Consider the following 12,836-nt stretch of genomic DNA (forward strand, 5'->3'; position numbering starts at 1 on the left):
TTTATAATCATAGTTTAGCCTACTGAATCGTCAATGAAATAACATATCTTGCATAAATTAGGATGCAGATGTTTAAAGTAGCCGACAATCGAGGGATTAAGGGAGAATTGTTGAGTAAATGTATCAACAAAAGATTGACTGGGAACATTGTTCCAGCTGTCTTTGTTTGCTGTATTTATGTAATGTCTCAATCTACCGCTAGGTGGCACATTTGAGCCATTTAGTACAAAGCCAGTTTTCATTTAGTAATTTCAAAATTGAATTTGATGTAGTAACTTTCTAAATTTGTATATGGCCATTTTCAATCTGGTCAAATATAAACATTGCGTATTGCAACCTGTTTCAAATAAAAAAATGTTCCCGGGAGTAGCCTAGCCTAGATTAAGTTTGTAAATCGGTAGCCTAGGTGGCCGTTCATAGGCTATCTGATGAATTCGCAAATTCTTTATGAAACCATAGGCTACATAAATGCTTGTTACATCTCTTCTGGAAGCTTTACTGTACCACGCTGTGCGAAGGGCTAGTGATGAGTGGCAATTCCCTCGGTGTTGAATCTACACACTTGCACCTTTGTTAGCATATTAAAATGAATTAGCCTATTTTATGTTGGCTAAATGCAAGGTGGCTCATTAAACTAATCTGAATGAGTTGATTTCTTCGTACATGAAAGTGATTTGTAAATCACCCGTGAACTCACATACTGCTATTTATCTCTTTGAAGCTCTTCATAACGTGCCCGCACAGGCGTGGCTGAAATCGTCCCTGCCATCCCTTCCCCCCCTGCCGTCTCACTGCGCCTGCCCCTTGTGCGCCCTCGGCAATTCATTGTATCGGATTGAGGAGGAGACGGGAGTCGGCATTTAACGACTACTGGAAAACATTCGCCAGCCACCTAAATTGCAGGTAGGACTCTAATGACGGGTGAAATATTATTTCAGTTACTTAAAATGTGAATAAAGTACTTAGAACTGTGGGGGCAAGTAACTGAAATTGCCCAATACAAAAGTTATTCATGGGCTAATGCATTTTCAGCGCTATAGTTAGCGAGCTAGCATAGCTACTTACCTCCAGCGAGTCTCACATCGATATCAGCTTCCGCACTTCGTCTACCAACAAAGCGTTGAAAAGCCAATTCATTGCGATCTCTTGGACATCTCGATTGGGAGGTTGAACGCTTACTTGTCAGTTTAACTCTAGAGTCTCACATTTATTTAACCTACCCAGCATCTATGTGACAGTTTTATGTATCAAACTGAGACAAAAGGAGTACAGTGCTGTCAACTTTTACCTCATGCCTCCGACCATAAGTTGAATAGCCAACGTTAGACAACCAGTTTACTTTTATGAAGTTAGGAAGCTATTTAGATAGTAAACATTAAATAGACAGAGTAGAAATTACAGATTCACCGATGTAACTTTGTTAACGTTAGACAGCAAAGCGATTCAGTCAACTGAATTTCGTGCTGTAGGCAGGATATGACCCAAGTACGCCAACACGAACTATCTATTGCCTTAATAGGAAGCTAGCATTAAGCTGTGTACAAACAGTATTATTGAATACAGCACGAAACAGAAAGAGTATGAAGCAGTTACGATTGATTGATGTGAGGTTGATTGATGTGTTTGTTGCATGACTGTAAAGTTCAATGCGTATCATGATGTTGAGATAGAAGTCGGTGGGGATGCTCAGAGTGTCATTTTCGATGTGAACGTGCACTGATAGTTGTTCCAAAGATCGAATCAGTAATATTTTAAGGGATCAACTCCAAAGTGATGATGAGCTGTGGGCATCCTACTAGTACTTCCCCTCTTCACTGCATTTGACGTTAGGCTTAATAGCTAGAGAAGCTTGAACCCTCACCGTGTAGGCTACAAGACATCTGTTGCTGCAATGACGCCATCTTATTTGGGAGGATAAGCTACGATGATAATTCACCCCAACATTTTGCTTTAGTATAGGGTAGGATTGGATTTTACATACAGTAGGTAGCCCCTCTGACGTTTACCTCACGACAGATCAGCTGTTGTGGCATTAGTGCAATTGCATTTATTTCATGGTTGCTTTTCAATATGGTTTTCAATTATGACTCCAAGGAAATCAATTTTCTATATTAGTTTCTGTTTTAACTTGCGTGTACATCAGTCTATAAGCACCTTAATACACATCATACATAGTTTATTTTATGTGTTGTCCTTCCAGTGCCCAGTGATTAACTGGCTGTCTCTTCATACAGGCATGGCAGCAATACGTAAGAAGCTGGTGATTGTTGGAGATGGAGCCTGTGGAAAGACCTGTCTACTGATCGTGTTCAGTAAAGACCAGTTCCCAGAGGTCTACGTCCCCACAGTATTTGAGAATTATGTAGCTGATATTGAAGTGGATACCAAACAGGTAAGAACACCCCCCCCCCCTCCCAAAAAAACCCAAACAAACAAACAAAAAAAGAGTGTTGGAGCATGGGTTTGCAATGCAGTTTAATAGTGATTTCCTCTTGGTAGTAGCATAATGTTAAGCAGGTGAAAGGCCAAGGTAGTGTTTGTTGTGCTCAATGATTCTGATTTAATTGTGTGGATAATGGTTCATCAATGCTCTAGTAAGCATAGCTATGTTGCCCACACCACCACCTTAGTGACAACTGATTTGAAATATATCAGATAAGGAAAATGCAAAGATATAGAAAATGGCCTTGCCTATCTTGACCCCTTAACTTAAAAAATAATAATACAAAAAAAATAAGCCAACCATCTTGAAACTAGTGAGATGGCCTCGAGTACCCTCATGCCTCCCTATCCTACTAGTTAAATTAAGTCTCGCTTTTACACTTTCGCCCTAGTTTAGACTCCTCATTTAGCTCCGTGTTCCCATTTCAGCAGGACCTCTTGAGTCTCTGCTGGCTCTTCATGGTAGGGGACTCACGTGAGTGTGTCCTCGATAGCACCCTAGAAAAAGAAACCCAAGTGCGGTTTTATGGAGTAGTCAGGACTGGCTGTTTTGACTTTGAGCATTGAGTTTGGTTGGAGTCAGTTTGTAGTTTGTCCCTCTGAACCCCTTTTGATGGACAGATAAGTAGGCTATGACGCCTCCAGGAGGTTAGCTCATAGCTAGTGACTACCAGCTGTTCAGTGCAGGATAGTGTTGATGTTGACGACACACTGACCTGAAGACAGACAAATTGACCTGTTGAAGAAGAGATTTTTTGTCAGCTCATGTCAGAAACTGAGCTGTGTGTGTGTTTGTGCTCGTGTTTCTTTAAGGTGGAACTGGCTTTGTGGGACACAGCTGGACAGGAAGACTACGATAGGCTCCGCCCCCTGTCCTATCCTGACACTGACGTCATCCTCATGTGCTTTTCCATAGACAGCCCAGACAGTTTGGGTGAGCACACACACACACACACACACACACACATAAGCAGACACTAAAGTTCTATTTCTCTTGTTTCTCTTATTCTTGCTTGGACTGAGGCCTCCCCTCTCTCATACTACACATTCATTCCCCCCTACATCTCCTCACTTTCAACTTCTAGCAGCACACTGCTACATGCTTATTACAGTAATTTCCCGCATATAAGCTGCAGGACAGTGTTTTATGCAAGTTAAAAGAAACAAAACCATATTAACCCCATATTAACTGCCCCCCTGTATTAACCTCATAGCGGAAGAAATTTAGCAAAAATCAATGTATAAGCCGCGGCTAATAGTCAGGAAATTACGGTATTTGTTCTATGTATATGTTCCTCTGCCTTAAGTTTCTGTCAGTGGCTAGAAACTCATAATATTCCATGTCTGTATCTTCGACCCCCTTGAAAATGAGATTGTACATCTCAAGGAGCTATCCTTGATAGCTGAATGAAAGAATAAGTAACATCTGCGTTACATTTGAACTATCATGTTCGCAGTAAACACAAACACCACAGTAAACCCTGTAGTCTGGAACGGTAACATAAGAAATACACAGCTCTAAAGCTGACCACTATTGTACTCTTGTCCTTCACAGAGAACATTCCAGAAAAGTGGACGCCCGAGGTGAAACACTTCTGCCCCAACGTTCCCATCATCCTTGTTGGCAACAAGAAAGATCTCCGTAACGACGAACACACACGTCGAGAGCTTGCCAAAATGAAACAGGTAGAACACCTTCACACACATGTCAGAATGGTGATTAAACTCAAAAGTGGTAAACTTAATAGGTAACACCCCCAGGTCAGTCAAGTGTGTGTGTGTGTTTGTGTGTGTGTGTGTGTGTGTGTTGAGCCTCATTGTTGACTACTCTTGTGAAGTTATTACTTGACCACTGTATCCCTTTCCCTTCCACCAATAGGAGCCCGTGAAGGGAGAGGAGGGAGTAGACATGGCCAATAAAATCAGCGCGTTCGGTTACATGGAGTGCTCGGCGAAGACGAAGGACAGCGTGCGGGAGGTCTTTGAGATGGCCACCAGGGCAGCGCTACAAGCACGCAGGGGCAAGAAGAACAGCAAATGCCTCCTGCTTTGAGCCAATGGCTACTGGACTCTACCCGTGATACGGGGGCAACAAGGAGAGGGGGTGGGGCCGAGGGCTGGGTGTGTAAGCGCACAGTGCGTGGAGACCTGATGCTTGGTGCCTCCACACACACACACACACACACACGCACACACACATGCGCACCAACACACACACACACACACACACACACAGAGAGACATACATAGACATATACACCTCCCTCGGAGCTGCCAAACTCCCTGAATATAGAACCTGTTAAAGAGAAAAAAAATTAATTTGTGAGGACATGGGCGCTTTCATCAGTATTTAAGCAACAGGCGGACTAGGACATTTCTTTATGTTCTTAAGTTTTATCGCTTTAACTGATTTTGGGACACCATTGCCCTGCCCACTTGCCAAATACTGTTGTGTGACCTTAGGAGTGGGCCGGGCCTACCTGCTGTCAATCAAGTACTCCGCCCTGCAGGTCCTAATGTATGTCTTTGATAACCAACAGGGCTGATATTATTTTATTTTTATTTTTAAGTTTGTTGTATGTACAAATCATTTTTAAGACTTGTTTTAGATTTAGAGGACAATAAATAAACTGGTGAAAAAGAGTCAAGGAAATGGTGTTCGAAAAAGGGGCATGTATACAAGTTTGTACATACGCAATGCGCGCATACTCACGTGTGACTGCTGACATGACTGGAAGCTGCATTTGTAAACTATGTTTTCTTGTGTAATAAATGACTTTCTACACAGAACAATGTGAAAGTTGTGCGCTAAACCAAACAGTATTATAATACACTGCTACACATGCCGGCTGTGCTATGAAGGTTCCTTCTAAAAACACATCCACTGGATTGTCACACATAATTGGTTCAAAGGTGATGCATGCTTTTAAGCTCAGTGTTACTCCTGACCAGTGGTGTAGTTTGCTGTAGTGAGTATACTATGATCAACCCCAAATGTTAATTCATATCCTTGCCTTCTTTAAGTGGGTATTCTGAGATGGTGATGTTTTTTTAGTGGGTATACTGCATAGTCCTGCGTATTACTTAAACCACACCACTGCTCCTGATCTGAAGGTACCTTTGCCAGTAACCTCACCTCATTCTAGCCTACAGCTTTCCGAAGGGACTAAAGACCTCTTCTGAGCTTTTTAAAATTTATTTTACGGATTCTTAAAAGGAATACGGAGTGGATTTGTGTATTAGCTAGCCTTTCATACTCTGCCAGACAGAAGAAATTCAGGTCCAGTAAGGGCCAAGGAAACACCTTACAACATTACTTCCTGAAAAGATCCATATGGCTATAAATATTTGTAATGTATAGACCAGGGCTCTTCAATTAGCGGCCCGCGGGCCGGATCCGGCCCCCGAGATACTTTGTAGTGGCCCTTGAAGTGTTGGCTGATGTTATATATGAGCAAATCCTTATGATCGGTAGAGACGTAAATAGCTGGTGGAAAACACGATAATGGAGGTGCAGTGATAGGCTACACTGCGAGTAGCGCCTATAAATAATGTTCTGTGTGGTGCGTTGCCGTTTATAGGCTACTTTGTTACTGGATATTATACAAAGAGGTGCGTTATTGCTTCGTTTTTACGCAGCGTCACCAACATGTTGACGTGCGCCGAATCCAAGCTGTTCCTCAAAGCATGAAGCATTTTTGGTGCATGAAATCTCACCGGTAGTGTGCCTCTCAAGTCCAAGCAGATTCTCGCGAAAACATTTGCCACTCGTAATGTAGCTATTGGAGGAAATAGGAGTCGGTTTAAAAGTTTAACTTTGGTGGCATCAGTTCTGTTGCATGCTCTCACTCGCTCTGAAGTCCTGCAGGCACTGCACCTCAGCCAATTGCACGTAACGTTTTGACCGAGTTGAACATAAGTTCCATTTTAGCTTAGTTTCAACGTAAATTGCCACTACGTTGGAGTATTATAAGCTACTAACATTTTAACGGGTTGCACCACGCAAATAGTTTCAGTGTGAAACTAATACACATCCATCGCCTTGATGTCAAGTCCACTGTAAGTAACATTGATTTGTGAACACGTTCATCCAATTTAAATGATGGGAACGTTAAATGTATGTTGAGAAGAGTTACATATGCGACCGATTACGCACATTTTATTCATTTAAACACTGTTTGAAACCTGTTTGTGCCCATTGGAAATTGTATGGACCAAGCAGTTACTGCGCAAAGCTCAGATTCCATTGCTGTAAATGTTATCACAGATTTCATATTAGCCATAGCAATGCAGGTCCAGTGTCACCTTCCCAATACCTACCACTGTGGTAGTCTGGGCCTGTGGCAGAAATATTCCCAAAACACAAATACAACAAAATAACCACAAAATATTTATGCTTTTACAAAATGCAACATATTAGCAATATAGATCCAGTGTCACCTTCCCAATGTTGGCCTACCACTGTGGTAGTCTGGGCCTGTGGTGGCAGAAATATTCCCAAAACACAAATAACCACCAAAAAACGATATTATCAGAGAATGTCTAATAAGGGACGGGCTCTGATATGCATTTACAAAATGCAACATTTGAACACCCATATTGGTGCTGTTGTAGTTTATTGTATCTGCATTTGTACGTAATTACTCATATTTCAAGCGGTATTTCTCCGGCCCCTCAGTTGTCATACTTTTCATGAACTGGCCCCTATTACAAACTAATTGAATAGCCCTGGTATAGACTATGATATTAATCGAGTTAATTACTACATTTTAGATATGAATGCTTCCCGTAAAGTGAGGCTTACAGGACTCTCAGGATGTAGGCTATTTGAATACATATCTGCGGGTGTCAAAAAAGTGATGATGGTGGACAGTGGACATTCTCCTGGCCAGGCCAACTTCCAGCTGTCATGCTGATGTTGCTGATATTCACACATCAGATGATCATAATAGTCTCAAATGGCCATAAATAGCCTACTTCTTTTGTCTACACGAGTAGGTACAACTCGGTCCTGGATCTAGTGTGAAAAGGAAGGAACTCGTCACCAAGCCTACACCCCCAACTGGTTACACCCATATACGGGTGGCCTGAAAAGCTCAAAGCGTTGCATACTTTCGGTCTTGGGCAAGTCCTCAGCGCGATGCTGCGGGGTTTGTGAGGGGAAGCGCCGACGCCCTGTTCGTTCTCGCTCACTCGCCCTCTTTCATTGAGTTTCAATCTTCTCCCGCTCAAGCGGCGGTAGTGCAGAGCGCTTGTGCGAAACTCCCGGCTTTTATACGGGCCTATTTTTAGCAGCTGCGAGTCAACCTATTTTTAACCAATATGAGCTCATCTTTTCCCGTTACACCCAATGAGAAAGAAGAAAAAGCCACGTGTGTCAGAAAAAAGAGAACGGGGAGGGGAGTCCAAGCGAAGGTGGGTGGACCCTTTGAGTAGGCAGTTGACATCAACGCGGAAGCGCATTGCCCAAGTTTTTGCAATCGAGCATCATCGTTTAATTTGACAAAAAATCATCTGGTGTTTCCTAAGGCGTCGTGAATTATGTGTTCACACAAACAGCATAGCCCTATTCGACAGGGTATGTGATATTTGATATTAGTATAGGCTACATCATTTTACGGGCTAGATAACTTTTCCCCAACACCATTTTCTCTAAATCTAATCACTGCAAAACTAAGACACATAAAAACGTGAAAATTAGGGAGGGAAAAGTTTTAAATTAGCCCGGTGAGCCTATGCTTTGCCAGGCAGCCACATGAACCTCCGCGTCTAGGATATTCAGAAGACGCAGTAGCCTATCAGGCTAAACATCTATAATAGCCATATGTGAATGAAAGGCATTAAACCTGACCGTGAAAATTAACCCTAGTTAAATGTCGAATGTGTAGCAGGTTGGACACAAATTCGCGGAAAATATTACTGGGAGGCCTTGTTGACAGTAGCCTAATGCAATTTAAAACACCACGATTTCAGACTTGAGTCCACTTTAATCCACCAGCGACACCTGGTGGCCGTACACTAGGAGGCGTTGACAGCAGCCTGTTGGTAAAATAAAGCGAGCTTCGGAAGTAGAAGCCTTTTTAATGGAGCTTCGCATCACTGACAGCTATTACAACTAAGACCTTTAGAAGTGAGATTATAAATTAAGGCAATTTTTGCCAATTAGGCTAATCAAAGAAAGTCTGCATTAGTACAGACCACAGGCTGTTGGGAAAGTGTAGTGATTCCTGTATGTTTTAGCCTAGGCCTAATTGAAAAGCTGCCCCTTTAAGATTTGGTATCTTAAACTAGCCATATTGGTGATGAGACTAGGAGGGTATTTTACCAAGCCACAAAAACAGGCCTAGTTCACAGGAAGAGGTGATACGGCAAAGGACTAAGATTTGAGGTTTGTTGAGCTTTAACTTCCATCTTCTGGAACACACACATCTTTTAATTGGGTGCATCACAACAGCTTCTGTTCACAATCACTGTGCTGTATCTCAAACCACCTATTTGCACACTTCAATACTTATTTTAAGTATATAGCCTAGTGAAGATATTGGGACAATACTAAATGAAAAGTGGACACTGCAAGTAAGCGTTCAGTGCACACTACCAGTGTACTGATGGAAGTATGCGGTTTGAGATGCAGCCTGAGTCTCTGCTTGCTCTCTACCAGAGCAGAGGAGAGTGTAGAGTGAGTCCATGGAAACTATTTTGTGGTCTTTTAAAGCTGAAGGTGATAGAGAGGCATAGCTGATCTTTGACCGTGTTGTAGGCCATCTGAACTGCAGGTGGTACAGATCAACCAGAAAGCTCTTCTTTGTATCCTAAATAACAATCAAGGTTTTGATAAGAAACACATTTAACAAAGCAGACAGTACAAATACGGCTACGGCCATCTTTCACTCATTAAATGCAGGAAGTGATTCTGTCTCTGAATACTCAGGCTAAACTGTCTTTACGATCTGCCGCCTATCTGGAGAATAGATCTGAGAGAAAAGAATGTCTGAGACTCATGAGCTTAATCTCTGGCCCATATTTCAACTTGGCCAAACAGGACACTTTCAGAAGAGACAGACATCTTTGTCTGCCTGATATGGAGCTAAAGTGTACAACATTGTTTCTTGTGTGCACCAGAAAGTTACCAATAATCATTATTTTATTATTCTTTTTGTCCATGTCTTTTTGACATGACTGAAACTAAAAAGAAAGAAAGAAAGAAATATTTGCATGTTTCATAGCCAGAGTGACGTCAATAACAATGTCTGTAAGATCATAGATGTAATTGATAGACAACTTGAACAAACATTGACTGTCACTATCTTTATAAGACCTTATTTGATAGACAACTTAAAACATCGACCACATACGGGTAGCTGTGACAGTTTATATTAATGGTTAATTTTGGTCTAATGCATTTGTTTACATTTGGCCCATGAACTACAAGGCTGCCAAGAGTGCACAGCAATATTTGTAAAGTTTGTCATCATAAAACATCTTCATATGAGATGGGTTTTTGTTGTTGTTGTTGCATATTGTCAACAAAGACAATATATCATTGTCTCCGTTATATCATTACACTCTTTGACTGGAGGAAACTGGAGCAGACTTGTGAAAAGATCACTCCCATAGCAGCTAAATGGCAATCTTGACAGGAACAACAAGGCTACCACCCCCCCCCCCCCCCCTTCAGACAATTGCATTACCCTATCCCACCCATAGTGTCTATTTATTTGCAAATAGCCTTATTCTACTGGCCTTCATTCCACTGCTCTGTTTTTTTTATTCTTTTATGTTTTACTTGTTGTACTTTGAGAGCAGAGATTAACCGGAGTTAAATTCCTTGTTTGTTTGCAAACCTCGCCATTAAAGCTGATTCTGATTCTGATTCTGATTCTGATTGGGAATTGGTCTGAGCCTCTTCTACCAGATAAGGAATCATTCTGGGCTGGTTCAGATCAGACTCTGTCAGGCCACAGTCAGGACAGATGCACTCAGATTCAGGGTGAGGGTTAGCTTGTGCATCTGGTGCCGTATGTATGTGTGTGTAAGCTATATGCCGTCTTTATGTGTGACGGCACAACAGAGGTCAACATTCTGTTCTAGCTTAAGCACTGGCTAAGTGTAGAGATGCTTGTTCTCGCCGGTTGGTCTGGGAATGGAAACACTGCCCTCCAGAACGTCTCCATCATGACTGCTGCAGGCTCTTGCCAACTCACTTAGCATTGTAATCGAGTTGGAGGAGTGGGGCCCTTTGATCTTCTCGCCACGTCTGAAAACTTCCCACCCAAGGACAGACGCTTACTGTACTCACGAGAGGCGGCTGCCAACTCTAGTGTTGGGTCTGTGTGGCGTCGGCAGTCAGTCTTGGCCGCGGTAGCTATAGCCCTTCTGCAGTGGCCGGCGCTGCAAGCTGAATAGACTCTCCTTCAGGCTGGACTGCTCTCCTGACAGGGTGATGGAGGGTGGCCACGGTTTTCCACAGCCGGGCACAAGTGGCCAAGCAGTGGTGGGGCGGCCAAGCGAATAGAGATCCTCTCAGATGGAAGAGGAGGAGGAGGAGGAGGAGGAGGAGGAGAAGGACGTCCGAGCTGGAAAGTCCCGTCCGTTTAAAGAGGAGGCCGTTTTTCAGCTTCTGTTTGGAGAGTTTGAGTGATGGTGGTGGTGGGCTGCTGGAAATAAATTTGCCGCTTGCCCCGGTGGTGCTTGGAGGCTCAGACTCTGTGTAAATGGCAGTGTGTGGGGGTGGTGTGGTGTGGTGTGGTGTGGTGTGGTGTGGTGTGGTGTGGCTGACGCATGGAGCTGCTTTCCACTGCTGGTGAACCCTTGTCTGTCTCCACTTCTAGTGACCGTCAGTGCGTCACGTGCATGCAGCCTGCCAGGGCTTCCAGGACCTCTACCGGGGTGACGGAGAAGGATGCTATGCTATGATGGACACCATACAAAATGAGGTGTCTCATTCTCTGCTCACTGACTTAACCCCAGCACATTCTAAGGACGTCCCTTTTCCTCTCCAAGACCCCTCTTAAGTGACGTTTGTTATCCAATTGCCAATGTCCTGTCTTCTCAAACAATGACTTCCACTGTGCCATTTTGGGTAACCTTATGTCACCTAACCAATGTCCTTAGCTCAGGTTCAGTTCAGACACAGCACATGTAGCTGCACCTCCTCGGGCAACTATAAGTGGCAGCTCAAGAATGCTTTTGGACCGGAGGAAAGTCCCACTTAAGAGACCAGCCGCCCCCCTGCCTAAAGTGGAAAATGTTTTAATGTGCCCTAGCAACACTATTGTCATTTTTTATTGTGGCCACTAGAGGGAAGAGTGTTTACATCTTCAGTTCCTCACTGCTGGCTTCCGAAATGTGGCAAAGTCAAACTACCAGGCATCACCATTCTCTCTCTCTTTCTCTCTCTCTCTCTCTCTCTCTCTCTCTCTCTCTCTCTCTCTCTCTCTCTCTCTCTCTCTCTCTCTCTCCAACTCCTCGGGGTGTGATTAATATTTGAGATCTCATCTTCATCTATCGTCCCACTAGCAGAAGTAGGGTGCCTGAGGTGGCAGCCAGGATTTCCAGACAATTTTGTGAGCGAGGGAAAATTTGTGTCCCTGAGGATGAGAGACACACATACAGACAGACAGACAGAGAGAGAGAGAAGGAGTAAGTGAGCAAGAGACAGGCATGACACTGACACACTGACAGACACACAGACACACACACACACACACAGGGAGAGAGAGAGAGAGAGAGAGAGAGAGAGAGAGAGAGAGAGAGAGAGAGAGAGAGAGAGAGAGACAGACAGTGATTGAGTAGAGGGAAAACAGTTGTCAGAAACTGTCATGCTTCATTGTGTGTTTCTTTTTTTGGACTTTTGGACATGAACTTTCCACATCAATTTGTAATTTAATGAAGCCACCTCATTTGTAATTTTGCAGAGAGAAAGAGACGTTTGTGTGGGACTGATCCAAGTCACAGTGCTGAGTGTTCTCAGTGCGTGCCTGTCTGGGTTAGAGAGGTGGTTTATGCAGAACATAATTACTGAAGGAGGACAGACTTGGGTATAGATCAGGAGAACGAGAGAAATAGGGAGAAAAGAAGGGAGGGCGGGAGGAGAGAGAGAGAGTGATGCGGAAAGAGATGAAAGGCACACAGCAGCTGTCTTCTCCTCTTTAAAACACACACACACACACTCCCTCACTCACTCACTCACTTACTCACACACACACACATACACGCACACACACAGTATGAGAGAGGGCGGGCTCTGTGAATTGGGATTTCAGCCTCCCTCCTCAGTTGACTGTCTGAAAGAGAGAGAGAGGGATCAGAGAGGGACTATAAGAGGAAAGAGAGAGAAGGGGAGCAGTGAAACGTGAAGTCAGAGGACAAATCAAGACATAACCAAGACGCAG

General features: G+C 43.5%; 2 protein-coding genes across 5 annotated transcripts in view; both read left to right on the top strand.

Moving 5' to 3' along the window:
• Positions 1-745: 745 nt before the first annotated feature.
• Positions 746-5,242, top strand: rhoab (ras homolog gene family, member Ab). The gene is made up of 5 exons (XM_062540250.1): positions 746-903; positions 2,235-2,392; positions 3,256-3,376; positions 3,998-4,128; positions 4,322-5,242. The coding sequence occupies exons 2-5, from the start codon at positions 2,237-2,239 to the stop codon at positions 4,493-4,495; spliced, it is 582 nt and encodes a 193-aa protein (XP_062396234.1). The 5' UTR covers positions 746-903; positions 2,235-2,236; the 3' UTR covers positions 4,496-5,242.
• A 3,480-nt stretch (positions 5,243-8,722) lies between these two features.
• Positions 8,723-12,836, top strand: part of sema3h (sema domain, immunoglobulin domain (Ig), short basic domain, secreted, (semaphorin) 3H) — a 40,533-nt gene continuing 36,419 nt past the window's right edge. For 3 of the 4 annotated variants that reach the window (XM_062540251.1, XM_062540252.1, XM_062540254.1), the window contains exon 1: positions 12,648-12,836. This exon is cut by the window's right edge and continues 576 nt beyond it. The gene's annotated coding sequence lies outside the window, so the exon portion shown is untranslated. Of the gene's footprint in view, positions 8,831-12,647 lie in introns of those variants that run through there. The other variant, XM_062540255.1, reaches the window with a different exon arrangement.

This window comes from Sardina pilchardus, chromosome 7 (genome assembly GCF_963854185.1).
Source record: "Sardina pilchardus chromosome 7, fSarPil1.1, whole genome shotgun sequence".
Taxonomy (NCBI): domain Eukaryota; kingdom Metazoa; phylum Chordata; class Actinopteri; order Clupeiformes; family Clupeidae; genus Sardina; species Sardina pilchardus.